A 25,719-nucleotide genomic window follows, 5' to 3' on the forward strand; every position below is an offset into this window, starting at 1 on the left:
GTGAACAAACTTTCAAAGAAACTGAGCTGACTCAGCTGGAGCCATGTCGCTAATTTCGGGCAACATGTTTTTTTCCCTCTATAACTCTTTACACAATACCGGGCATGGGGCCAGGTGGGGCTATGTGGCTGAAACCAGACTGTGTTGTCTGTGCCTCTCGCTCTTTTAAAGGGAGGAGTCCACTCTCTATATTTCATATTTCATGTTGTTTTCTCTGCTCTTGGATCAACACTTTTCGTGTTAACCTTTATGCATGCTGCCACTGGTGGACTGGATCAAGCCCTTGTTTATACTGCCATGCAGTGGATTGTATATAGATGCAATGGATTATACATAGATGTAATGGAGTTTATAAAGTGTGTGAAATCAATCCACTGCATTGGCATGTAATCCACTGCACCTACATAGAATCCACTGCATCTTCGATACACATGTGGATACACTAGATCTACACTGCAACTACGTAAACTACACTGCGTCTACACTGCGACTACTCTGCGATCTACACTTCACATCTGCATCTACAGTAGCAACTGCATTCAGTAATTGCTGCATCTGCACAGAATCCATTGCATACCTGTACTCTTCTGCAACACATGGATTCCACTGAATATGCACAGACTCCACTGCAGTGCACAGTCAGTGGCTCTACAAACAATCCACTACAGCTACAGTCGATAAAATCCAGTGCAGCCATCTACATATACTCTTCTGCAACACATGGATTCCAATGAATATGCACAGCATCCACTGCAGTGCACAGTCACTGAATCTACACAGCATCCACTGCAATGCACAGACACTGAATCTACACAGCATCCACTGCAGTGCACAGTCACTGAATCTACACAGCATCCACTGCAGTGCACAGTCACTGAATCTACACACAGAATCCACTGCAGTGCACAGTCACTGAATCTACACACAGAATCCACTGCAGTGCACAGTCACTGAATCTACACAGCATCCACTGCAGTGCACAGTCACTGAATCTACACACAGAATCCACTGCAGTGCACAGTCACTGAATCTACACAGCATCCACTGCAGTGCACAGTCACTGACTCTCCACACAGCATCCACTGCAGCTCCAGTTGATAGAGGTGGGTGTGTGGGGGGGTGGTGGATGTAAGGGGAACCGGGACTCAGTGGGGGGGCGGACCAGCAGGAAGAGATCAGCTTGGGTCTCCTCCTCTGGTGAGGGGAATGGGATGTGATCCGTTCCGGAGGGGACTTAAGTAGGTTAACAGAACCCCTCGCCGGGTGCCTGTGCACCGTAATCACTGTCCAATCACCAATCAGCCCGGCCACGCTTTCCGGCCGTGACACCCGAACCCTGTTTGTGAGTGTGAGTGTTTGTGTGTGTGTTCGTGTGTGTGTGTTTGTGTCTGTATCTGGGTGTGTGTCTGTGTTTGTGTATGTATCTGTGTGTGTGTGTGTGTGTGTTTATGAATCTGTGTGTGCGTCTGTGTACGTATCTGCGTGTGTATGGGTGTGTGTGTATTTGTGTGTGAGCGTTTATGAATGTGTGTGTATCTGTGTGTGTGTTTTTATGAATCTGTGTGTGAGTCTATGGATGGGAAAATAGCACTTCTTAATCCATTGTTTTCAGGAGTGGGTGGGACGTATGCTGACCAATGTACTTTTTTTGTGAGTGATGGGCTATATTGTGTTAGAAACAGCATTACTTATGAGTACAGCCAGCGACCTGACTGTACTCAGAAAGGGAGCAGCTCTGCCAAACACCAGGTATCCCAATCGCCCATCTGGGAAGCCCATCAGCCCGCTGTCCCTAAATGTTCTGAGGCTTTTGTTCCGACTCAGGAACTTTGAGTCGAAGCCAAGTCACACACGCTTTGAAAAGGAAACAGGAAGGAGAAGAAAAGAGCAGAAAAGGAGAAGAGATCCCCCGTTGTTGCTCTGGGCCTGGCTCCACCTCTCCCTAAGACTCCAGCCACACAGGTAATGTGATTACGTGCGGGCTTCACATGCACGCCTGTGTTCCTCTCGAAGCACGGTTCTCTTCTGAGAGATGGAGTGAACTACGTGTCTCCCCAGAGCACCGCCTGTGCGTGTAATGAAGGTAATTGTTTGAACCTTGCGTTGCCTTCCGCAGATAGGATCGTCTGCGGCACCAATAGAACCACTCCAACCAGGGGATTACAGGATGTAATAAGACCTTAATATGGACTCCATCGCGTTTGAAGACCATATTCAAACCCCTTCTTGTGGTTTGTACAACAATGCTTGTTTTACAAATGTCTCCAAAAAAAAGACACAAGAATGGATTCTGTTTGACTTACGGTCATGTGACGCATGTCCCGGGATGTTTCTACTGATTGACTGAGGGTGGTGTGCTGACTGTATGTAATCAAATGTATTAAATGTTAATATGCTACATATTACTCTGATGAGACGGTCTGGATGTTGTGCGTGTGTGTTTGTGCGTGTGTCTGCGTGTTGTTATTCATTTTACTCTGTGTGGACTTGTGTCTGTTAAAGGTACAAATAAAACAAAGAAAAGATGTCGTCATCCCATTCATAAATCCAGCACGGAACATGCTGAGTCTATTTTTTGCAGGCTGGAGTTTATTATTTGAAGGAAGCACACATCCACCCTAAACGGCCTCTCGTTCATCTGTGAAGTCACCTCAATTTGTGCTTTTCCCTTTGCTCAGTCTCAGCCAGGGATCTGGAGAGGGAACCATCCCCAGCATCAAGTAAAACGGGACAAACTGAAAGTTTTCAAGTTCAAACTAAGTCAATATGCAACACCCTCCCTCCAGCACCAACGCTCTCCCTCCTCCATACCCCCTGCCTCCCTTCAGGTGCTGCAGTGATAAACTCTTATTTATCTAAACATGTCCGAGTCAAACATTTGCCACAAAGTCGAACAAAACAAATATTAGCGCTGCCTCAGAGTGATTGATTTTCCGTAAGTAAGCCGTGAGAGACGCTGATTTGCCGGGCAGCGTTCCGATGTTGTGAAAGATAAACGGGGGTCTCGAACCATTTCCTCCAGCCGCTATAGGAGGTGTCATCCCCACGCCCATCCTGCACACAAACTCTCACATCAGCACAGACCCACATCTCTAATTCTGAATGCTGCGATGCTGTCAAAATGGAGAAATGGTTATGACTGTTTTGCTATGTGTAACTTTTGTTGAAACTATTATCTCTTTGTGTAGGATTGAGATTTTGGCACAAAAATTGTGCATTATGACGTAGGTGTGCAAGTGTGGGTTTTTGAATGTGAATATGAGTTTGTGTATGTGTAGCCAGAACATATGAGTTTTATGTGTGTGTGTGTGTGTGTGTGTTTGGGTGCATGCATCAGCGCACCGTGGTCAAAGTCAGCTGCAGGGTGTATGCCTTATACCCTAAACCACAATATCCCAGTCACACACTGACACAGAAACCCATGCACACACACACACACACTGACTCGGAAACACACACACACACACACACACACACGCACACACTGAGACGGAAACACATACACTCTGAAACAGAAACACCCAACACACAAGTTAAATACCGTGTGAAACATATGATTGTGTGACAAGCCTCTTTCACTAGACACACATTAGTCTCCAACATGGGTTGCTCAAGACTGTTGACGTTGGGCCTGCTCCTAAATCTGTCTCACTGTTCAGGAATTATGGGTAAGAGTTAAGTAACATTTCATCTCTATGTGCTATTTCTGCGGTTGGTGTGGATATTTTTATTCTTCAAGGGCGAGTTTAAGCTGTGGCATTCACTCTGATCGTTAATTAGCACAATTACAACCACTAACAAGCAATGCGGCCACATTTTCTATGTAGTGAATGCATTTAATTAGACAGTTATAACGTAATGAAGAGTAGCAACCGGCACATTACATTGTGACAACTACCCAGTGATGATTATGTTGCTGTCATTGTGCGTTAAAAAAACGATTAAAACCATGTTGGTCACTGTACAAGCTTTTAAATTGAGAATTTATGGGATTATTACTTTGAAAGGCATGTGTTTTTGTACTTCAAGGAGACACTCGTTAAAGAATGACACCACATGTCCTTTGTCCTTCTCATGTGTTCTGGGACAGTCGTGAACAAGTACTGCTCAAACGTACGACGATCCAACGCTGACAACATCCGTTTAACTTATTGCATGAAAAGTCATCATTATACTGTTATACCATATGTTACTAATCCAGTCGTGATCAATCTAAAGATAGCCATCGTTGAGTTCATTCTCGGGCTCTCGTTGGGAGATGCTAATGAACGTGGAGCGTTTTACTGGTCAGCTCGCAGTGATTACTTACTTTTCACGCCCGTGCTTTGTCTTGTTTCACGCTTGGCTGACTTTCATATCGGGAGATCTTTTCAAGAGCAAATCAATTTTATGGATCCTAAACACTCGGGGCATGATAAAATTATACTGCCAATTCTGTGCTTCCTTCCCTGTCCTTCTCCCTCCTTCCCTCCCTGGCCTCGGCTCGCCCCGCACGTCGTTAACTTTGTGGTAGCGATATACGCAGCATGGCGCTAGCGCTAGCAGGAGCACATCACTATTAGGCTGCTCTTCCTCTGGCTAACATCATGTTGTCACAGAGGGAAGATGCATTGAGACCGACCAGAGATGTGAAGGGCCCTTGTTATGATGTTTCCCCTGTTGTTTTTTTACCAAGCCCTCGGCGAGGCAAACAGCTCAGTGCATTTAAGTTAAAAGTTAACTTTGTCCCCTTGCCGCAATGACACTGACTGCAAAAATAAATAATGAAATTGACAAGCCCTTCCAGGACAGCTTAAAGTTGTCAGGTTCCATTAAATGCCCTTCCCTTTGAAACCTCCCGTAATCATGACTTCAGCGGCGGCAGAGAGGTGTCTGGCTGCAGTTCAGGGCACAACTTTTGGACTCTCTTCAGTTCATCAACATAATGGATTGCTCTGGGGACAAAGACACATTATTCAAGTGCCATTGTGCGCACAGACCCACAAACCTACCACAACCCCCCTGTCTTGGAGGAGGCCGTAATCCTCAAAGCTGAGGGATGCCACAGCTCTGAGATATTGTTGCACAATACGTCCGTGGTGTTATGGAGATCATTGTTATGTATATATTAATAAATAAAGGGATTGGCTATGCAGTGGTTTACCTCACCTTGGCAGAATGACAACCAGGCAAGCCTGCGTGACAAACATGTCCCCAGCTGTGTTGGTGTGTGGGCACTTTCTCATTCTTATGGATTCTCGAGGCGTCTCCCATAATCATCTTTCACAGGCCCCGCCACAGCAGTGAAACACTAAATCTCTGTGGTCAACTGCTGGCATACAGGGACGCCTGTCTGATTCTCCCACCTCAACAGAAATTCAATTCATCCTTGTTTGCCGTTTAAGCTGTGTTTACCGACTGCCCCGAACTTACGACCTTTCCCGGATCAATACTAATCTTTAAAAAAAGAAATAAATCTCTACCTCCGGACAAAACCTGTGTTGTGTTGTATTCTTTGCCCATGCATCGCGCCCCCCACCTCAGAGTACGACGAAGACGGCGGATCGGAGGTGGAGGTCGAGAGCGACCTCGTGGCAGTCCTGGGAGAGGAGGTGTACCTGCGGTGCCTGTACCACGACAACGCCTCCATCACCGGCAGCGCCTGGGAACGGCACAGGGGCGGCCTTGTTCATCGGCTGGCGGGGTTCACCAATGGCACGGCGTTCAGGGGCAGCGCGGCTATGCTCTCCCTCCCGGCCTCGCCCGCCAACCTCACCGTGCGGATGAGGGTGTCCGGCGTGGACGCGGAGGGGGAGTACGTCTGCGTCTTCGAGTCGCAGGACCGGGAGTTCAACAGGACTGTGAACCTCCAAGTCCACGGTAGGTCTGACACTAGTGGTGGCGACGAAACGCAGCTGAAACACAGAGAGGTCAGCACAGAAGACGGCTCGGCTGTGTTCTACATTTACCCTTTAGATTGGTTTTAATTTAACTGGAAATGCGTTCAAATGGAGATGTGGAAACTATATGGCTCCAAGGCCGAGGCCCTGAGATATGTTCTGGCTAGCATGCAAGAATGCGTACTGTATATAAAGTAGGCCTACTAAAAGTAGTACTTGAATAGAGGGGGTACAACAAGTGAAATCCATTCTGTGTAAACAAAGCCCCCTCGGTTAAGAGGCTTTATTACTTCCTCATTTACAAACATAATCCATTCCCCATGCGCACCATTTATTCAAGTCTGATTTGAGTTATTTTAGATACAGCCGGCGTCGCTGTGGTCCACAGCCTCTTTGTTTTGCCTTCTCTCCACTTGTTTATTGTGATAAACAACTTTTGCGTTTTTAATATTCATCCATTAAGGGTCCCATTTCACGGCTCGCATAATTCCACTCCCACTAACTGCTGGCCCTGATAAGAAGCAACCAAGGAGAACCATTTCCAGATTACATTCATGAATGAACTGTTTACCAACCGGCATTGACCCACGTTTATTCTTTCTCAGTCCGTCCGCAGACGCAATTATCAGTAACTGCGGAGATGGACAACGGCACCCACTATCAGTCTGTGCGGTGCTCGGCTGACGACGGCAAACCCCGAGCTCAGATCGACTGGTTGATCGACAACAAGCCCCCGGTCGAGGACTACTTCTCTATCGAGCGGAGTGATTCGCCCGGACGAAACGGCGTGAGCAGCGCCGCCAGCATCCTCCGCTTCCCGACGCACCTGCAGGACGAGGGCAGCGTCACCTGCGTGGTGCGCCACCCGACCCTGGCCAGACCTGTCGCCACTACCGTCCGCGTGGAAACCTTTGGTAACGAACGTTCATATGAGCGTGTGTATTTAACCGCTGGTTGGATCCATGTCACCTGTTAAAAATAGAACCATGAATCACTTCCTGGAGATGTCCCTGAGCAGAGAAAGAGAGAGGGTGTATAATTAGTGGCTTCGAATTAGTAGTTAGTTATTTTAAGGATAAGATTATAGCTTCTTTGATAGACAAAAAAAGTGTACAAATGAGGTAAAACTATTATTAATATAATATAATATACGTCATAAATAAAATAAACATTACGACTCCTTAGTGTAAAATAAAGCTTTATCCCACCGCTATATGCAGCCAGCAGTGAACCTAACTCCGGCGTGTGCCCTAAAAGCGGTTGGTTCCTCTAGCTTTGGCAGCTGGGTCACCCGTCTGCTGTCAGCTGTGGCCCAGGCCATCAGATACAACAGGTGATGGAGCCAAGATCAACACCAGCGGCCTCCACCCAGACAGCAGCCGCTCACTCCAAGACCCCCCCCTTACCACGTCCACCACCCCCGTATTTAGTTTAACATCCATCCCATCCGGACCTCGGAGCTTCCGCCGCTAATAGGAAAACCATTGGTTTCATTGACTGTCGAAACCATTAGTCTAGCTCCAGGAATAACATCTCCTCGGGCCTCTGGCCCTCCTCTTCCTCCCGGCTCGCAGTCGCTCCCAGGGTGAGTGTTCAGGCGGAGATGAGACAGAGGCCGGAAGAGGAAGAGGAGGAGGACGAGGAGGACTACTGGAGGGTCTCCTGTGTGGCATCTGGAGGGCGACCCGAGACCCTCGTCTCCTTGGTGACCACCGCCTCCGACGACGAGGAAGAAGAACCCAGAAGGGAGAACGGCACGGACGCAGGGACGAGTGTGTACCACCTGCCGGTGCGGGCGTACGAAGGCCGCAACGTCTCCTGCGTGTTCACCCAGCCCAAGCTGGCCGGGCCGCAGTCCAGGACGCTCCAGCTGCCTTCCTTCAGTGAGTGCCACTCAACCAACCAATGCGGTCGGCGTTGTTCCATTAAATTTTTTCATTTCAAACCTTCATTAACACTCGTAGGGCATTGAGGTTTCTCTCATTTACAATGACGACGAGTTAACAGCAAGGGACATGTACATGCACACAACAACACCAATGGCAAATAAAAATGTGCAAAACAAATATAAATATCAATAAATAAAACTAAAAACAGTTGCAATTTGATGAGCTGAGATTAACCGCAAAACATTTAAAAACAGTAGCAGATGGGAGTTTGTCTAACCTTAGGGTTTGTTGCAGATCGTTCCATTTGCTAGGGGCATCGATGAAAAAGGCAGTTTTACCAAGATCCAAACGCGTGCAAGGAACCTCAAGAGTGAGCCGATTGATCTGGTTTAACAGGAACCAAGATTGCATTGTAGTAGGGAGGAGATATAGGGAGGAAAATTGACCACTAATGGCTTCAAAGAAGCGATGTTGTGAAGCGATTCTCAGTGCAACGCTCTGCGATGGAAGCACCAACAATGCGTGACTGTGTTGTTGTTCTCCTTCTCCTCCAGGTCTATCTGGTGTTCGGTTACTGTCGGAGCCCGTCAACGAGCTGCAGGCCTCTCTGGAGCTGGAGGAAGGACAGAGGGATGTTTCTATTGGCCTGGAAGCCGTTGGAAACGTTCCACGCTATGCCGTGTTTTGTCAAAAGTAAGGTTGAGATAGACAAAATAATGAGCAAGACTTGAATTCGACAGTCACACGTTTGTTTTTTTTTCGCATTTGTACAAGCAGCCTAGTATGACTGTGAGTCGTCTGGCAACGAATTTAAATGATCTGCATATACAAAAAAGGATGTGGTTTCGGCTTTGGTGCCAGCTTATTCAAAGTGATAGACTACAGACAACACATTCAGACCTGTCTCCTCACCCCACACTCACAACAGGAACCTTCAGCATTGCAGTAAAACTCCGCTCTGTATTCATGCGTGACACACTGCATTACGGCACCAGTGAGCACACAATTTGGACGTGGGCAGGGCAGAGCAGTGGTGAGGACTCCCAGACACGCCGCTCTGGGATTGAACCCAAACGTCCGTCCATCTGCGAGCGTCTATCCGAAGCACAATGCCAAAGCCTTGACCCGCTCCCTAAAGCATCAGACGTCACTATGAATCGCGACTAAACAGGATGCTGAATGGTTAAACAGTGAATAAATAATAACAATCGTCCCGTTGACCCATGTAGGGAGGAGGCGTCACCGCTGCCCAGGGGCGTAGCGGTGGTGGGTTCGGCCCTCACGTTCCAGGCTCCTGTGGGTCTCCTGCATGCGGGGCTCTATGTGTGTGAGGCGTCGTACTACCGGCACAGGGCCACCGTGCAGATAAACATCACAGTCAGACCCCGGCCCGGTGCGTTGAGACCCCCTCTTTCCTATGGGCCTTATGTTTTATTCATTGCACCGGTTGCGGTTGTCTTTTAAAAGAAATGTTTTATGAACTTGCTTTATTTTTTTTTTCTCCATTGCATTATGATGAATTATTGATGCAGTGGAAAATAAACCTTTGGTGCTCTCTCTCTCTCTGTCTGTCTCCCTGTCTCTTTCTATCTCTCTCCCTCTCTCTCTGTCGGTCCGTCTTGCTCCCTGTCTCTCTCTCTCTCTCTCTCTCTCTCTCGCTCTCTCTCTATCTCTCTGGCTCTCTCTCTCTGTCTCTCTGGCTCTCTCTCTCTCTCTGGCTCTCTTTCTCTCTCTCTCTCTCTCTCTCTCTCACTCTGTCTCTGTCTCGCTCTGTCTCTTTGTCGCTCTCTCTCTCTGTTTCTGTGTGTGTGTGTCTCTCTCTCTCTCTCTCTCTCCCCCCTCCCTCCCCCCCTCTCTCTCTCTTTCCCTCTCTCTCTCTCTCTCTCTCTCTCTCTCCCTCCCCCTCTCTCTTTCCCTCCCTCTCTCTCTCTCTCTCTGTCTCTCTCTGTCTCTTTGTCGCTCTCTCTCTCTCTGTTTCTGTGTGTGTCTCTCTCTCTCTCTCTCTCTCTCTCTCTCTCTCTCTCTCTCTCTCCCTCCCCCTCTCTCTTTCCCTCCCTCTCTCTCTCTCTCTCTCTCTCTCTCTCTCACTCTGTCTCTCTCTGTCTCTTTGTCGCTCTCTCTCTCTCTGTTTCTGTGTGTGTGTCTCTCTCTCTCTCTCTCTCTCTCTCCCCCCCTCCCTCCCCCCCCTCTCTCTCTCTTTCCCTCTTTCTCTCTCTCTCTCTCTCTCTCCCTCTCTCTCTCTCTCTCCCTCCCCCTCTCCCTCTCTCTCTCAGTGCTGCTCCCTCCCTCGATAAGCCTTGATCTGCAGTCCGGACCCTCGGGCCGCGAGGTCCAGTGCTCGGCTGTCGGCGGCGCCCCGGCCGCCACCCTGTCCTGGAGGCTGCCCGAGGGCATGGCCGCCGTCCCCTCCCCCAGCGCCAGCTCCCCCCTGCCTGACGGAAGCAGCTCCGTCGCGGGAGTCTTGGCCCTCGGCACCGCGTGCTTCCCTCGACCGCTCGCAGTGGGATGCGTGATCGATCATCCGCTCTTCCCGACGCCGGAATACCGGAGCGTCACCATCCCGCTCTGTGGTAGGTGGATGAGGAAGTGCTGATTCCCTGAGCCGCGCTGCTCGGTTCGGAGTGGTTTGGCATGTTGACGAGAAACACTCAATACCGCTATGCATTATGGGAGACATTTACTGTATGTTTAAAGGATTTGTATTATATTATTCTTTACATAATAGGAAAGTATGATCATTATCTCTCCTTTATGCTATATGCATGAAAAGAAGTGTGGAAAAACACAAGTCACCAAAGGGGGACTCTCACCTTTATATATATACAGGCCTTGGATGTTTTATGCCACCAATAGAGTTTGATTCTCAGGGGCCATGCGGAGAGAAGAAGGTTATAGATAGCAATCTAAAATCGACAGCCCCTTTCGAAACGGTCTCCTTGGAGGGTCACGAGGAAGCCTGGTGTAACTGTTGATTGAGCCTGGACTTTATAGCCAGAGCTAAGGAAGATGGCTCCACCTCAGCTGGTCATATAGACTGGGTAGCTCCACCCATTCTGCATTTGATTTGAGTTCGCCCTGCAGAAGGGTCTGGAGAAGAGCAACACATTTCTATCTAGTTTCGTAACGTTTTGCGGGAGCCAATCACCGAGCTGGCTTTTCCCCCTGGCGCGCTATCGGCTGGTTGAACACAATGACGACAGGGAACCAACGGCAAGCGGCCAATTGCGTTCAGAGCCGTTTGAACGAGGCCCATTGATCACACCTCTTGTGCTGAAGAAAATGACAGAAGCTTCCCCAGACCAATGTGCAATCTACGATTGAGCTTGGTCTGGCAATAGCCAGGCTACTGGTCGTAGGTTAAATGAGCGGTACCATGGTCTGACCATACCAACCTACGTCCCATATAGTTTTGCTATCGGAGCTCCCTATGTGAACATTCCCTATTTTAACAAAACTCTCCATTCTGGTGTTCAACGGTATAATAAAACTGTATTCACGGCTCATTGTGCTGAAGAACAGACTTAATGTGTGCATATATTAAATAACCCAGTATTCTATGATTATTGTTTGCACTCCTCACCATCCCCAGAGTGAGGAGTGCAACCCTTTCACTGGGTTTCTTCCTTGATACTTAAGGGAGGTCCTGCTCTTTAGGAGGCTAGGGTTAAGGGAGGGAGACATAAAATATGGCCTGCAAAGCCCTTTGAGACTGTAACTGTGAGTAAGGGCTATCTAAATACAACTGACTGGACCAGATAAGATATGTAATGTAAATCCAGGAGCGGGGAGTCTTCTGTGCACACAGTGCAAGCAGAAACACTGCAGGGCAGTCAAGAGGAAGATGAAAAATAGAAATTGCTCAAGTGAGCGTAATAAGCAGCGATATATACTGTATAAACGCACAGAAGAATTACAATTGAATACACCTTAAATAAAATGAAGCACAAACTGTGCTTACACATCAGCACACCCACAAACCGCTGATGTGCTTATGAAGATCTAATATGCAGAGGTAGGTAAGTGCAAGACCCGGGTCCAGATGTAAAGATAAAAGCTGACGTCCGACCTGTCTATAACAATCCATAAGTGAACACAGCGTTTCGCGGTTTGTCAGCCTCCACTCTCATTTACATTTACATTTACATTTACATTTAGGGCATTTAGCAGACGCTTTTATCCAAAGCGACTTACAATAAGTGCATTTGTTACAATAAGTACATTTGTCATAAGAAGTGAAACAATATATCGCTGTCGGTACAGTAAAGATGTTCATAGAACCAAGTGCAAGTATTACAATCGCTAGGCTAACCCATTCCCCGTGTAAAGCAATGATAGCAGCTACTGTAGATGCTAAACAATTAAGTACCTTGAATAAGTGCAATGTACAAGTGCCAGGACGTACAACATTCAATGGTGGCTGTGCATTGGTTTCTATGCAGAGTTGAGGTGAACTCTGACCAGGTGAGTTTTGAGTCTTTTGCGGAAGCTGGTGAGCGACTCTGCGATCCTGACATCGGTAGGGAGCTCGTTCCACCACTGAGGTCCCAAAACAGAGAAAAGTTGTGACTTCGCTGATCGACCTTTGCTTGCTCTTAACGATGGCGGTACCAGACGTCCAGCTGAGGTAGTTGAGCGGAGGGATCAAGGTGGGGTGTGTGGCTTTACTAATGCTTGGAGGTAGGCAGGGGCAGTTCCATCGACTGCCTTGTATGCCAGTACCATCATCTTGAATCTGATGCGAGCTATTACAGGGAGCCAGTGGAGGTCTCGGAAGAGGGGGGTTACATGTGAGAACTTTGGTAGGTTGAACACGAGGCGTGTTCAACCTCTCCCTCACTCTCCCTCCCTCCCCCCCCTGCGAAGCCCCGCCCAACATCAGCCTGAGCTCCAGAGAGGAGTGGCGAGGAGGAGAGGAGTATACCGTCGCCGACTGTCGTGTGGTCAGCGTCGCCACTGCGGCAACGGTCACCTGGCGCCTCGGCGGCGGCGGCGGCGGCGGCGACGGCGGCGGCGGCGACAGCGGCGACGGCGTCGAGGTCGATGACCTGGAGGGGGTGGAGGTCAGGACGGAGGAGGGGAAGCGCGTCGGCGTGGAGGTGACCGCCCTCAGCACCCTGCGGCTCCCCACCTCTCTGTACTCCGGTCGGAGGTTGAGCTGCGTGGCGGGGGGTCATCCCGTTCTGCAGCACCAGCAGCGACAGCACCTGCTCCTCCCCTCCCTGGGTATGTTGTCTCCAGCTCCGTGCGGCTCCCGTGTCCAACACCTTCCCCGGGATACCGAGGGCATGTTTTTGTTGATCTGGTGGGGATTTCTGCTTTGGTTACACCCACACATACATCGCTATGCAAACACAGATGCAGGCACTCACACGCATGCATGCACACACACAAACACACAGACAGACGCACACGCACACACACACACACACACACGAACCCATACTTAGACACACACATACCCATACTTACACACACAAATGCACACGCACACACACACAAACACACACACACACACACACACAGGTATCCATACTTAGACACACACATACCCACACTTACACACACAAATACACCGACACACGTACAGACGTACACACAGATGCGTGCACACCCACGCACATGTTAACCTACACGCTCACGCTCACTTAAAAACACAAACCTTACAAACACACACTCAACTTTCCATCCCCCTGTGTGTTCCCCCAGGGGCCCCTGTGCTGAATGTGTCGGTGGGGCCGGGGGAATCTGGCCTCTGGCAGGCCGTGTGTGACTACCAGGCCGAGGGTGTGGAGGCCAACCTCACCTGGGTCCTACCCGTGGGCTCCAGGGGCCAGGTGTCCCGCCGGTCCTGGACCCACGGGCGCACCGTGAGAACCCGGCTCACGTACCGCTTCGCGCTGGCGTCTCACGAAGGGGACGCCCTGACCTGTTTGGTGGAGAACCGGCGCAGAGGGTCCGACACGAGGACAGTGCACATCCCAAAATACTGTGAGTGAAAGGGAACACGCAGATAAATCAATCAGAGTCTCCTGAAGGAAGGATGGATGAATGTTGACCCCGGGGACGTTGTCTGGACTGGACGGTTTTAGTTTGAGTTTGTATTCCTGTGTTGCACTTGGACCGACTTTAACACTATGGGTTCATTTCAATCAGATTTTGTTTTTCATTTTCCTCTGATAGATATCTCCTCTTTGAGGGTGCTAAACCACACGACTCGGATGAACAGATGCCACAGTGGTGGCCGATGCGTGCTCAGGTTATCCCTGCATAAGAATCTGCCCGGCCAGAGAATATTGTTTGAGGTGGAGGGGAATGTACCGACGCACAGCATCACCTGTCAAAGGTGACCTGTTTCCACCTCCCAACTTCTGCATCTGTAGTGCACTGCAGACACTCAAGAGACACACACATAAACACACACACGCAGACACGCACACGCACACGCACACACACACGAAAACACACACATGCACACGCACACACGCAGCAGATATCTTTATTAACTTTTGTCCTTTTTTTGTCCTTATGAATATTTCATCAAATAGGAAAAGGTTCTATTACATTATATTGATTAGCTATGCAGGAGGGCTCATATTAACCAAAACAGTTTTCAATTATGCGCGTTACAAGTGACACAAATTGAGATCTCGCCTAACGATTAAGGCCATTGATTGCGTTACAGCAGCGACGGCTCGTTTGTCAAACTGGAAGGAGACGCGCTGGCCTTTCCATCAGAGGTCGAAGGTCAAGACGAGGGACGGTACACCTGCCTCGCCTCTTTCTACCACCACCGGGCCGAGCTCCGGCTCCGAGTGGAGGTGAGCTCCCAGGATGAACACTTGGGTAAGCGCCAACCAGATGAAAACACGTCTCGTGCCTGAGAACCAAACGTCCAACCTAAACCCTTCCCTTGTGTTTCCCGCTCCGCGCAGCGAACCTCGTCCTCGTCTGCGTCTGCTACGCCTCCGCCGCGGCCGTGCTGCTCGCCGTGGCTCTGTGGGTGTTCTGGTGAGTGGAGCGTTGCGGCGCCGCCTCTCGCCAGGTGATCCGTCGGCGGGGTGCGTGACAGGCAGAGAGAAACAGGATGCGTGTGTTGCATGCCGTCAGCCCCTCACCGACTCACCCCCTCTTTCCGCAAGTCTCTCAGTAACCTAAAAAGATCAGAGCGCTGTTGGCAAACAGGAAGCAGACAGATGCCTCTCTCACCACAGCGTGTTCAGATGGCAGTAACTGTTCCCTTTGTGTCCATGGGGCGGAAGCAGCTGATTTATTTTCCCACCAGGGCCCGGCCGTTAGCCCTCTGCCGCTGGAGAACAGTTGGTGTGGTTTAGACAGCACTTTTAGAGGGGTGCTACTAATGTTGTTTTTTAATGTTAGATTTATCGGTGGGAAATAAACGCATGAATTCCCCACATCTGGGAAGGTTGTAGCAATAAACAAAGTTGGGATATTCACAGAGTTTGGGGGGAAATCTGTGTAGCAGAAGCGTGCTGCCATCGCGGTTGGAATGGATTTGAATGTGAATCAAGGCAAACGCCAGATTAGGGAATTCCGCTCTGTGCTTTGTACTCGGCACATTCTCCCATGTCATGCTGCGCACATAACTTCTATGAGGACTGATGGCCTGTCTGCTGATGGCCAGGCCATCAGCAGACTGAATACAGGCCCACTGTGCATCAGAATAGAGGTTTCAATAGGTTTGCCTCTCTGGTCACAACATTTGGTCAAGGTGCCATTGGTGCCATTGGCGCCGTCACCCTGCAGTCCCATGGGAGGATGCTGTCCAAATAATTTGGGAAGGTCAGGTCATGTACACACAGAGAAAAACAGGGGTCCCCAGGAGAAATGCTATTTTGGGATTTGCGTCAGCTCGCCATTGTTGTTGGCAGTCGTCTTCATCGACGTGACCGGTGTCATGGGTGCATGATGTACGAGCGAATGCAGGGGTTTTGACATCAGAACGCTCATTGGGGACGGCTGCCGGGGTCACACGGTATTCTCTATCGATATTTCCGTAGATGAACGCATGAATATGGAGGTAAGCCTAATGAGTGTTTTGTGTTTCTTGTATTGAGACGTAGTGCCACCCATAGGTGATGTTAAACATTACAACAACACACTGAAATCGTCATTATCCAGCTGAATATTTGTTTTTCTTTTTTCAGTAAACTAAATCCTGGAGCACGATCGAAGGTAGGCCGATACAACTGAGCTCAAAATTATACTACTTGTAGCTCAATCGAATCGTGAAACAACATTAACCAGATTTCTGCATTTGTTTATGATTTTTCTACTTTAGAAACAGGAGTCCCTCTCCTCTCTGACAGCTTTAGTTCGACCCCTAAGCTCCCCTGAGAAGAGCAAGGCACTGGTTCGTCGACCAGACAGCCAACAGTATGCCCATCTGGATGGCTACTCTATAGTGTCTGACGTCAAGTCCACCGTCTGAGCCCATAGCCAGAGAGGTTCTGCAACTCGCTTGCAGTACTGTCACACACATGCACGCACTCCTTTTTTCTCTCATATGACTGTGAAGCCTTTGGTACTGGAAGGATTGTAATTAATTCAAACTTTGAATTATTGCATATTAAACTACTTGAATTTGTCTTAGACATGACATTTGCTATAGAAAATGATGTCCTGGGATAGAAGCCGGTTTTTCGTTTTTAATATAGCCTTTAACAGAAGTGGTGTTATCACGCCCCCTAGTGGTAAATGTAAATCCATTCTTGAACAGCACTGTAGTGATGCGAATTTAGCATAACATAATTCACCATATTCAAAGTGTATTGTAATAACGTACTTTGTCTTTGTATCAACCCCTCTGTACATTTCCATTTAATTGACCAATTCAGTCAGTAAAGCAGACATTTCAATTAAATTTGTATTTTAAGAAAACTGTACAAAAGAATACTTGTCAAACATTGAATACATGGCAAAATGCTCCCATGTGGATTGAGTTGGACCAGGGAAGCTTCATGAAACCACGTCCAGTGAGTGTACAGACATTTCACACGCATTCCCAGGTCTATCTTTTCTTGTACACGCAGGGCCTCAGCTCAAGACTCGATGACTTCATATCTTCCGAAACGTCTTTTGTCTTGATAAAGTCAAAGGAGTAGAAGTGACTGTTCTCTGTATCCTACAGACGAAACAAAGAGGAATTAGCAAACAACAAAACACGTTTTTTCCCAAATACAAGCACGTTTTAGTTCTCGTGCTCTGCCTGATTGGTTTTATTTTGACTTACCTTTATCATCATCTTGAACCCGAGATGTGACAACGTAGTTAGAAACCCACGAACGTCGTCGAATCTGCTTGCAACTTCCGCTATTTTGAGTATACCCCTAGAATTAGAGGAAAAAACGTTTAAAGTAACCCGCAATTAGTGAGCAGAGGGTACAACACAACGATGTACTGTACTATTGTACTGCACGTGTCGTGCACAGGACATTTACCCCACGACCAGCACTCTATTCGCCTCTGTTAGAAAATCAATCAGGTTGGTTCCCATGAGAGAGAGGCAAAACACCGCTATGTGCACACTGCCATCTTTAAGAGGTACCTGTAGACGGGAAAGGGGGGAGGGAAAGCAAAATCAGTCTTTAATACATCACTCCTGGCATCCACAATCCAACAAATCAAACCCCAGGGCAGAGGCCGGCCAGCGGAGCCACAGATGTGGGGGAATACACTCACGTGAGCCATGTCGCACACGGTGACCAGGTCGCAGATGGGGGCCAGGTCAAAGCTGTGCACCTTGTTCTTCACGCTGAGGGCAATCTTACAGTCGCCACAGCCGAAGTCAGCCACCACGTGAGAGGCCGGTCTGAAATGAACCACAGGACGCTTTACATTGAACATGGACGCGCCAACCGAGTCGTAAATTAAATGACTAACCAAAAGGTTAATCCACCGACTAACTCAAAACCGGACTAACAGGTTAACCAGCACAAAGGTTCCCCCCCGTTGCTCTGATGCCGTGACCCAACGTTTCCCCTTTTATATTGTTCATCAAAACCGAATACCCTTTTTCAGTCCTCAAACATACCAACTATCAAATGAACGACTTGTAAAATGTCTGCCGTGGCTAAACCACGATCCACTTGAACACCACTTCACCAAACAGACCAAACACACCCAACACGCCGACGGGGCCCCCCTTCCCCCATGCGGTGAACACCGCTCCTACGTACTTCTTGTGGATGTAGGCGATGATGGCGTCCACGGGGTTGGCGGGCCAGTGCTTGACCTGGGCGGTGAAGCCCTTGTGGTAGACGCCAAAGGCCTCCGGGTCCTGGGAGAACATGCGCTTGGCCTCGCCGCTCGACGACGTGTACAGCACCTCGTTGATGTAGCGGAAGCGGGCCGCCTCCAGGCGCTGCTCCATGCGGGACCGGAGGGTGGCCGAGCGGTCCACGGGCGCCGCCGCCGCCGCCGCCACCTCCTCCTGTTCCTCCTCCTCCTCCTGGTCTTCCTTGGGGCGCTCCGGTTCATCCGGCTTGCTGTGGAGCATTTTCCGCAGCCTCTCCCGTCTGCGTCGCTCCTCTTGGAGCTTGCGCATTTTCTGTCGCTTGATGGCGGGCGTCTCTTCCTGCGTGACGTCTTCCTCCTCTTGCTCCTCCTGGACCTCTTCCTCCTCCTGGACCTCTTCCTCTGCTTGGGGCACGCCTACCTCCCGGTGGGGCTCTTCAGGGTCCGGAGAACCAATCGCCTCCGTTTTCCCTCGTCGGGTTTCTTTCACTTTCGTGTTCTTCGTGGGTTTCTTGTTTAGTTTGGGTTTCTGTACCTCGGCTGTGTTCGGTACGCTTTGTGCCGGTTCAGTTAGTTTCCGTTTCTGTGGTTTGGACTCCTTCTGCTCGGCCTTGTTCTGTGATGCTGTCTTGACGAAAGTAACTTTACTTTTACTGCTGCTACTTGTATCTGCTTTCTGTTGCTCCCCCGTGCCATTATCTGTCGCGGTGTCCGCTTTAGGTACTACCAGCTCCTTCTCCCGGTACTTATTTTTACATTTCCTCTTGTTCTTCATCTTGGTTTTCCACTGCTTTCTGCTCATTTCATTTTCCTCCTTTATCTCCGGCGTAACCTTAGCCTTTCCATTGCCTGAATCCGTTTTCTTTAGCTTTATGGACCCTTTAGGACAAAGTAAAATTAATAATGTACTTTTAACGATTCATTAATTTGGCCACTTGATAAAATCGTAATCTTAATGTAACTTTAAAAGTGCTCACCCGCTTTTCTGTCTTTCTCTTTCATCTCTTTAGGAACCTTGTCAGCCTTCTTGTCATCGGCTGGGCCAGCAGTCTCTGTGCCTGTTTCATCAGTTTTCTTTCTACCACGGTTTCTTTTCTTCTTTCTCTTCGGACGAGCCTGTGCTGATTCCGGCTCTGCTTCGCTGTCACTGTCCTTCTGCACATGGTCGCTCTTCTGATCCAGGGCAGGTCCTAGACTCTTTAGAGTCCTCAACAGGCTCTTTTTTGCAACACTTTTGGGCTGCTCAGAAGAGAGTCTTCAGGTTAATACTTTATTTATCATGAACATGCACAATATGAATTTCTTTTTGCTAAAATGACCTTAATTTACCTTAAACGTAACGATGCGATTCGATTTCTGAACTGGCCTGGGGAGAACAGGTTTGATCGTGGGTTGGGAAGCCTGGCCATCATCATTCCATTCGCTATCTTCGAGAAACATGTTTAGATATATTGCTTTCTCAAAACTGTGAATGAAGAATGATGGAAGAAACGCGGTTAGAGACAGTATTTGACATAACGATTAGTGAATAAAAAAAGTGAATCGGATAATCGATTGATTATAAGTACAGCTACCAAGATAAGTACACTTTGTAAACTTACAACAGTAATGGTAATCATGGCTAGCTTGTGCTGCCATCAAATACTTAGAAGGATAAGATTGAATCACCTTTCAAAGGGCTTCTCTTGATCAATGTATGTTGTTAATATCTCTCAAATGTACGCTCATTAAATAACATGACATATAATAACATGCTTAAGTCTATATTAGTGTTTTTGTATGAACCATGCTAACCACGTTTGAGCACTAGGGCAACAAACTCGTGGAAGTAGGAGGAGCAAAACGTCTCATCTGGATGACGAAACGACGAAAGGCAGTATGGGATATGGAGTTCCATACGGTTCAACACTATCTTAAAACATCTGCTCATTGACAGCCTGTATCATCTTACTTTGATTTATATGATTAGAGATATATTCTCTTTGCAAATGCATCACCCTTCTCAGGCCAAGCATTATAATTAGACACATCTATAATAATCCAATTCAAATGCAGTTTCTGGAGGATGACGTTACTCTGGAATGTTGCTCGACATTTTGCATTATGGACAAACATATACTCTTAATTTCATAAGTTATCCTTGGTGTATACACACGAAAAAATCCACAGTAAACGATTAAAAAAATACATAGCCTCCGGGAGTGAATATTGCAGTGCGCCATGCCGCCGCTCTCTCGTAGGGGGCGCCGTTGAGCGGCGGTATCGTCCCCTACGTCACCACGTCGTACGTACGGACGACAGCGAGGAGGGTGTGGACGTCGCGAAGCATTCAATCTCTGGGAGATACCGTATATTTTCCTCCTATTAAGTTTTGTGGCGTCTGAAAAGGTAAACAACCCCGGCACGTTCCACCGGTAAGGTATTCACCCGCTGGTTCATTCTGTGATGCTCTCCTAATTGTGTTTATGGAGCCAATAACATGGGGATCGGTGGCCAGTATCATTAAATTCAGATGATTGAAACGTAGAAGCTCCGGGGGTTGAGATCCATGAGTAAGTTCGCTTGTTCTGCAAATGCTCTTTTGGCGCATTACTTTCGGGTTTTTATTCTGGCTGCTAACGAACATAACTTGATTTTGGGGTCCCACTGATACTGGGGTTGTCTCTGTTCACGTTGGAAGCAGTTAGCGGTTAGCAGAGTTAGCTGCTAGTGCATTCTGCACTCTGGGTGAGATAGAGTAGCCAGTCTGTGCTATCAGAGCTAGCCTCTGCCAGTCTGCCACTATGGTCTACATGGTGTTCACGTTCAGCATAGTGTAGAATACCTTCGACTCTTTGGCTGGTTTCAACGTTTGATTGAAGGACTGCCACCTGTTTGTATATGTTTATGTTTAGATGGACATGCGGGTGGGTGGGGTTCAGGATGCAACCTCTATACCCATGTATCTTTCGTATGAACTCTGTACATTTTCTTCTCCAAGATTTTAGGCAACTTGTCATCCCTCTTGCAAGTCTTTACAGTATAGGGACGTTGAGTCATGGTCGACCTGAGGCAAAAAAAAATCATGCTGCAACAGATGGCTCAACTTTATGCACCGCCAGTCATTTTAAGCCGATAGTATTGCTCACTGAAGGCTTTGCTTTGGTGTCCTGGTTCGGTGTTGTCTGCAATGTTGGTAGACTAAAATCATATAATAGTGTGATTTCAGCTATTATTTATTTTGTATACACACACTATATCAACTTTTCGAGACATTTTCAAGAGATCTAATTTGTATTGAATGTTTGTGGGGTTTCAGGGCTCCAGTGAGGTTCTCCTGAGGGTGTCTGAGGCTGCTTTGGACTTGGGACGGATGATCTCCCGATCCTTCTTGAATTCTTCTGGCAATCCGTCTTCTTCTAGCCACTTCCTCCAGTCCAACGACATATCTGCCCCCAAAAGAGCCCGTGTAACCTAACAGAGGACGGGTGCAGCAGCAGTGATGGATGATATCTTTACACAATGCCGAGAGGGCAATGCCGTGGCGGTTCGTTTGTGGTTGGACAACACAGAGAATGACCTCAACCAAGGGTGAGTTATGTGTCACATTTTACTGTGGTTGGATGAGATGTGATTTGCAACATCGTTTCACAGCACAGCTCTCAATAGTGTTGTACACACTTTTATGATTTCAATTGTCTAACAGAGACCACTTCCGGAACTGTTGATTGTCCTTCCGTAGGGACTACTCCCAGTTCAATGTGGACCAAAAGGATGGAGAATATAAATTATAGGAAGGGAAAGAGGAAAACATTTGGTATATGTGATAACACAAGTAAGGGAGAGCAAGCAAGGGTATCTGAGGTGAGGACTTAGATTGAAAGAATAGTGCCTCCATATATGTACACTATACTGAACAGCATCTAATCCTGTACTACTAATGGGCCACTGGGTTCCACTATGTTCCAACTGATCTTTCCATAGCCCAATCTACAACCTCCCATTCCCAAGCAGTTTAAATGGCAATAATTTCCTTCAAACCTCATCTGTAGCTTTTTGTGATGAATTTCTCAACAAGGTACCAATCTCCACACAAATAGGTGACGCTTGTACTGCATACCTGGCTGGAACACAGTCCCAGACACAAGCCGCTGCAAACCTCCATGAATGCTTGGCAGGCAGGTCATGTAGTGCACATAATAAGCAGTCAACAGGTTCAGAGCTGCCCTCACTATCAAACCCCAGTAGGCTGAGAGCCTGTGTTTAGCAAACAAGGGCTGGTGATTATGCTTAGCTTTTTGTTTTTAAATGTTCCTATATGTGTGTCTGAGGTGAAGAGTGAGTAGAATAGGAAGGCAGTGTAATGAGTTGTATTCTGGGCTGGCAGAGTGATTGGTTAAATCAATGATCTCTCCTGTGATTGATTTCACGTGCACCCGGTTCTAGTTTCAGTCGGCTGTACAGACAAGAGTACATCCGTGATTTAACATACCACACGAATGGGAACAAAGTGCTTTTCTGTTAGTGGCTGTCTGCGATGATGTTTCACATCAAATGTTTAATTTGATGTTAGATGATATATTGTCGAACCTGTAACTGAAGCAGAGGATCTTGAGCGGAGCAGACTTCGTAAGTGAGTTATCCCGGGGCCTTCCTAGATGTGTTGTCAACAGTTTAGACTAATAATAGTTTTAAGGGAGAACCTAATCCCCCATTTGTAAACAGGAAATGCATACTTGGAACTAGTTTGAATAGACAATGTATTGGCAATCTAATTTGTGTGACCTGTTATGATCTCTCATCTCATTCATTAAAGTTAGTGAAAGGTATTTTTCCCAAAATCTTTCCTAATAATTTTGAATTAACCTTATCTCTCTTGATTTCAAAATTGCAAAAATGAGATGTAGAAAGCATCAAAAGATGCTTTGTGACAATTCGCCTTTAAGTTGTTCTTGTTGAAAGACAGCATGGACTTTAGGGACGGAGGAACACACACATACACACACACACACACACACACACACTCATAATTCTTAGCATTTCTCCATTAGCAGATTGCACATTAAGTTCCCTCTTCTTGTCCATGTATCATTCCCTTTGGGCAAGGGCGAAGGAAAACCCACGCGCGGCAGCATTTCAACCGGCATCGCACAATCCAACATTTCATTCCTGGCCTGCACAAATAATGAATAATCACCTATCCCACTATGCTAGCTTATTTACATGAGTGTGGTTACACGTGAATTGATCCTGGACAGCGAGAGTAGCGGAGGAATGCTCGATCTCCTTAGAAGGACTAGTGCACACTGCTCCAGGAACCATTCCTGGAGAAGGGAGGGAAGAAAGGGAGGCAGGGGGGTCTGTCTGTGTGTGTGTGTGTGTATATCACTTTGTGTGTGTATGTGTGACTCTGTGACTGTGTGTGTGTGTGTGTATATGTCGCTTTGACTGTGTGTATATGTGACCGTGTGTGTGACTCTGTGCGCGTGTGTAGCTGAGTGTGTGGCCATAAGATGACCGTCTAAATCTTGGGCTACTGCAGGAATGCACGAGATCTGCATCAGGGCAGTTCTCCCCCCTCCCCCGCTGCTGTGCTTCCGCTATCCCTCTCCCAGCGGCCCCAGATAGTGCCACTCACACCCCCCACACAGCTTCCTACACACCCACAGCACTGCAGCACTAGAAAGCCTGGGGGAAGTGCCTCCAAGCCTTTTTATGCTATGCCTTTTTCTTTTTATTGTTTTCATTATGTAAAACCTTTTTAATTTTTTCGATGACCAGAAACATCGTCAACATCAACTTATAAATGGATGACATCTTAGTGCTTTCGTTTCTACCGCGGACATTACATCATCATGAACTAGGGCGAGCTTTTGATTCGCTAATTGGACATGACACCAGGAGGTTCAGAAGGGGGTGGTGCAGTTGCAGTCAATCAAAATGATTGCTAGGGACAAATCTGCCATCCCTTGATATCGCCAAGGACATATCCCTAAAATACTTCCATAGGAGGGACTAGGACGATCTTAAAATCGACATGGACGAGAGGAGACGCAGAAAATGTTTAGCCTATAGTATAGGCTTTGTTTATGTATTTGTAAGCAGTCTTGGCATGTGTTCGTTTGTGCCACCTTAGTAGAAAAACACATTTACACAAACAAATAAAACCACAGCCTACTTTTCTACAACAAGCGACGATATATTACCCTCCTTTTACCTATTTAAACCAATGTTGGATAAACATTATCACAATTATTTTCAGAGATCCTTTTCAAATGACTCTTGCTGTGTGTTTTCGGTCCTTTGTATGCCTCATGGATAGCTTATGGAAACTTGTGATTTGCCTTAAGCCCAATTTATGGTTACATTGGGTTGAACTTAAAAATACCCTTGTGGAAGTGTCATTCTGGCTGCATGTTATTCTTTCTACACTAGAGAATGTTATTCTTAGTTTTTGAGTTTCAGATCATTTCAGCAGTGGTGTTTAAAAAGACTCAAGTGTTCGACTGCCACGTCAACTTCCAGAGAAATAAAAGCAACTGAACTTTACCTAAAGCTATATTCATTTACTTAATTTTAGCTTCTTCCTCAGAGCATCATTTTATCGGGCTTGATCATTTTGTTTGCTTGGTATAATCCAAGACTTGTTTTCAACATCAGCTGCTCACAAGTTATATATGTCAACAGGAAGATCTCTTCCCATTCTGGCGAGTGACTCCAGAAAGGGACCCTGCTCACTTTCCCTCCATTGTGTCATGTTATACGACATGTTGGGCCAGAGATAGACAGTCGCTTGGAGAGATAGAGCGAGAGAGACTGACAGACAGACAGCAGACAGGGTGTTCCCGTCTTGCTGGTACTGAGCCCTGATGGCAGGTGGATGAGCCTGAAATAAATGAATCCGGGGGTGCTTTAAAGGGCCTTGTGTGGATGGACTGGCCTCCAATGTGCTGTGTATGTTAAAGACACGGTCTCCAGTGAGACCAGCCCAAGTGGGTATCTACTGTAGTTTTGTAAAGGATTTGGTATCGACCCAATCGATGGTCATGTCATTGTGCATGTATTGCGATGATTTCAGCCCCCCAAGTTTAGTTTTGCACTGATGATTGAACTGATGACTGCTAGAATTCATAGCCATGGTCCAATAAGCAACATCAAATCGATTGTTTGAGAATCCATAATCAGCGTGACTTGCAGTGAACCTTGGAGCATTCAACAAGCAGCAGATTCAACTCCACGCTACACCGATTCCCACACTCACAGACAGACTTCTGTTGTATCGCTCCAGTAGTTGGCGTTCTGTTCTCTCTGCAGACTCGTAGCGTAGAGCAGCCAGAGGAAGCGGTACCTAGAGCAGGCCAGGTGTGAATGTCACGGGTCGCCCACGCTCACGCTTGGACGTCTCTCTCCTTCGACGGCTTCTCATTGGACCGCCGCCATGCTATCGCGCACGTGCACGCGCGTGCGTTTGTGCACGTTAGCCGGGGGGCAGAGGGCTCGGATTCTTTCGCGTTAGGCCACAATACGGCCTCAGTGCTCACGCTACGCAGATGACGTTAGCGTGCGTTTCTGCTCTGCTCATAACGTCACAGCCAGCGTATGGGCCAGACGGGGGACCAAGGCAGGGGACCCAACAGAAGGGCTTTTGTGAGGGCCCCTTCGCTGGGTTACAGAAGCCCTGCAAAGTGTCATGGGGAAAACTCGGCGCTCTTAAGGAA

At 47.7% G+C, this 25,719-nt stretch overlaps 3 protein-coding genes across 5 annotated transcripts in view; 2 read left to right on the plus strand and 1 right to left on the minus strand.

Annotated features, from left to right (window-relative positions):
• Positions 1 to 3,565: 3,565 nt before the first annotated feature.
• On the plus strand, positions 3,566 to 16,664 carry LOC307072641 (uncharacterized protein). 2 transcript variants are annotated; one of them, XM_079732029.1, is made up of 14 exons: positions 3,566 to 3,668; positions 5,524 to 5,859; positions 6,485 to 6,793; positions 7,454 to 7,762; positions 8,323 to 8,461; positions 8,998 to 9,161; positions 10,042 to 10,338; positions 12,632 to 12,991; positions 13,475 to 13,756; positions 13,949 to 14,111; positions 14,451 to 14,611; positions 14,701 to 14,776; positions 15,934 to 15,961; positions 16,068 to 16,664. In XM_079732029.1, the coding sequence occupies exons 1-14, from the start codon at positions 3,602 to 3,604 to the stop codon at positions 16,215 to 16,217; spliced, it is 2,841 nt and encodes a 946-aa protein (XP_079588155.1). In that variant the 5' UTR covers positions 3,566 to 3,601; the 3' UTR covers positions 16,218 to 16,664. The 2 variants fall into 2 exon arrangements, with proteins under 2 accessions (XP_079588155.1, XP_079588156.1); XM_079732030.1 differs by having other exon boundaries at positions 14,451 to 14,586; positions 16,068 to 16,188.
• Positions 16,665 to 16,770: 106 nt separating this feature from the next.
• On the minus strand, positions 16,771 to 19,828 carry rrp8 (ribosomal RNA processing 8). The gene is made up of 8 exons (XM_079732031.1): positions 19,691 to 19,828; positions 19,352 to 19,487; positions 19,000 to 19,261; positions 17,965 to 18,901; positions 17,468 to 17,597; positions 17,227 to 17,333; positions 17,019 to 17,115; positions 16,771 to 16,910 (listed from the first exon to the last, which is right to left on the minus strand). The coding sequence occupies exons 2-8, from the start codon at positions 19,460 to 19,462 to the stop codon at positions 16,797 to 16,799; spliced, it is 1,758 nt and encodes a 585-aa protein (XP_079588157.1). The 5' UTR covers positions 19,463 to 19,487; positions 19,691 to 19,828; the 3' UTR covers positions 16,771 to 16,796.
• Positions 19,829 to 20,313: 485 nt separating this feature from the next.
• LOC307071994 (scaffold protein ILK) overlaps positions 20,314 to 25,719 on the plus strand; it is a 14,417-nt gene continuing 9,011 nt past the window's right edge. Inside the window, exons 1-2 of one of the 2 annotated variants that reach the window (XM_079731132.1) lie at positions 20,314 to 20,436; positions 21,321 to 21,592. In XM_079731132.1, coding sequence (XP_079587258.1) covers positions 21,504 to 21,592 — 89 coding nt within the window. In that variant the 5' untranslated portion in view covers positions 20,314 to 20,436; positions 21,321 to 21,503. The remainder of the gene's footprint in view (positions 20,437 to 21,320; positions 21,593 to 25,719) is intronic. The other variant, XM_079731133.1, reaches the window with a different exon arrangement.

Source organism: Pollachius pollachius (genome assembly GCF_949987615.1).
Source record: "Pollachius pollachius genome assembly, chromosome: 3".
In the NCBI taxonomy this organism is placed as follows: domain Eukaryota; kingdom Metazoa; phylum Chordata; class Actinopteri; order Gadiformes; family Gadidae; genus Pollachius; species Pollachius pollachius.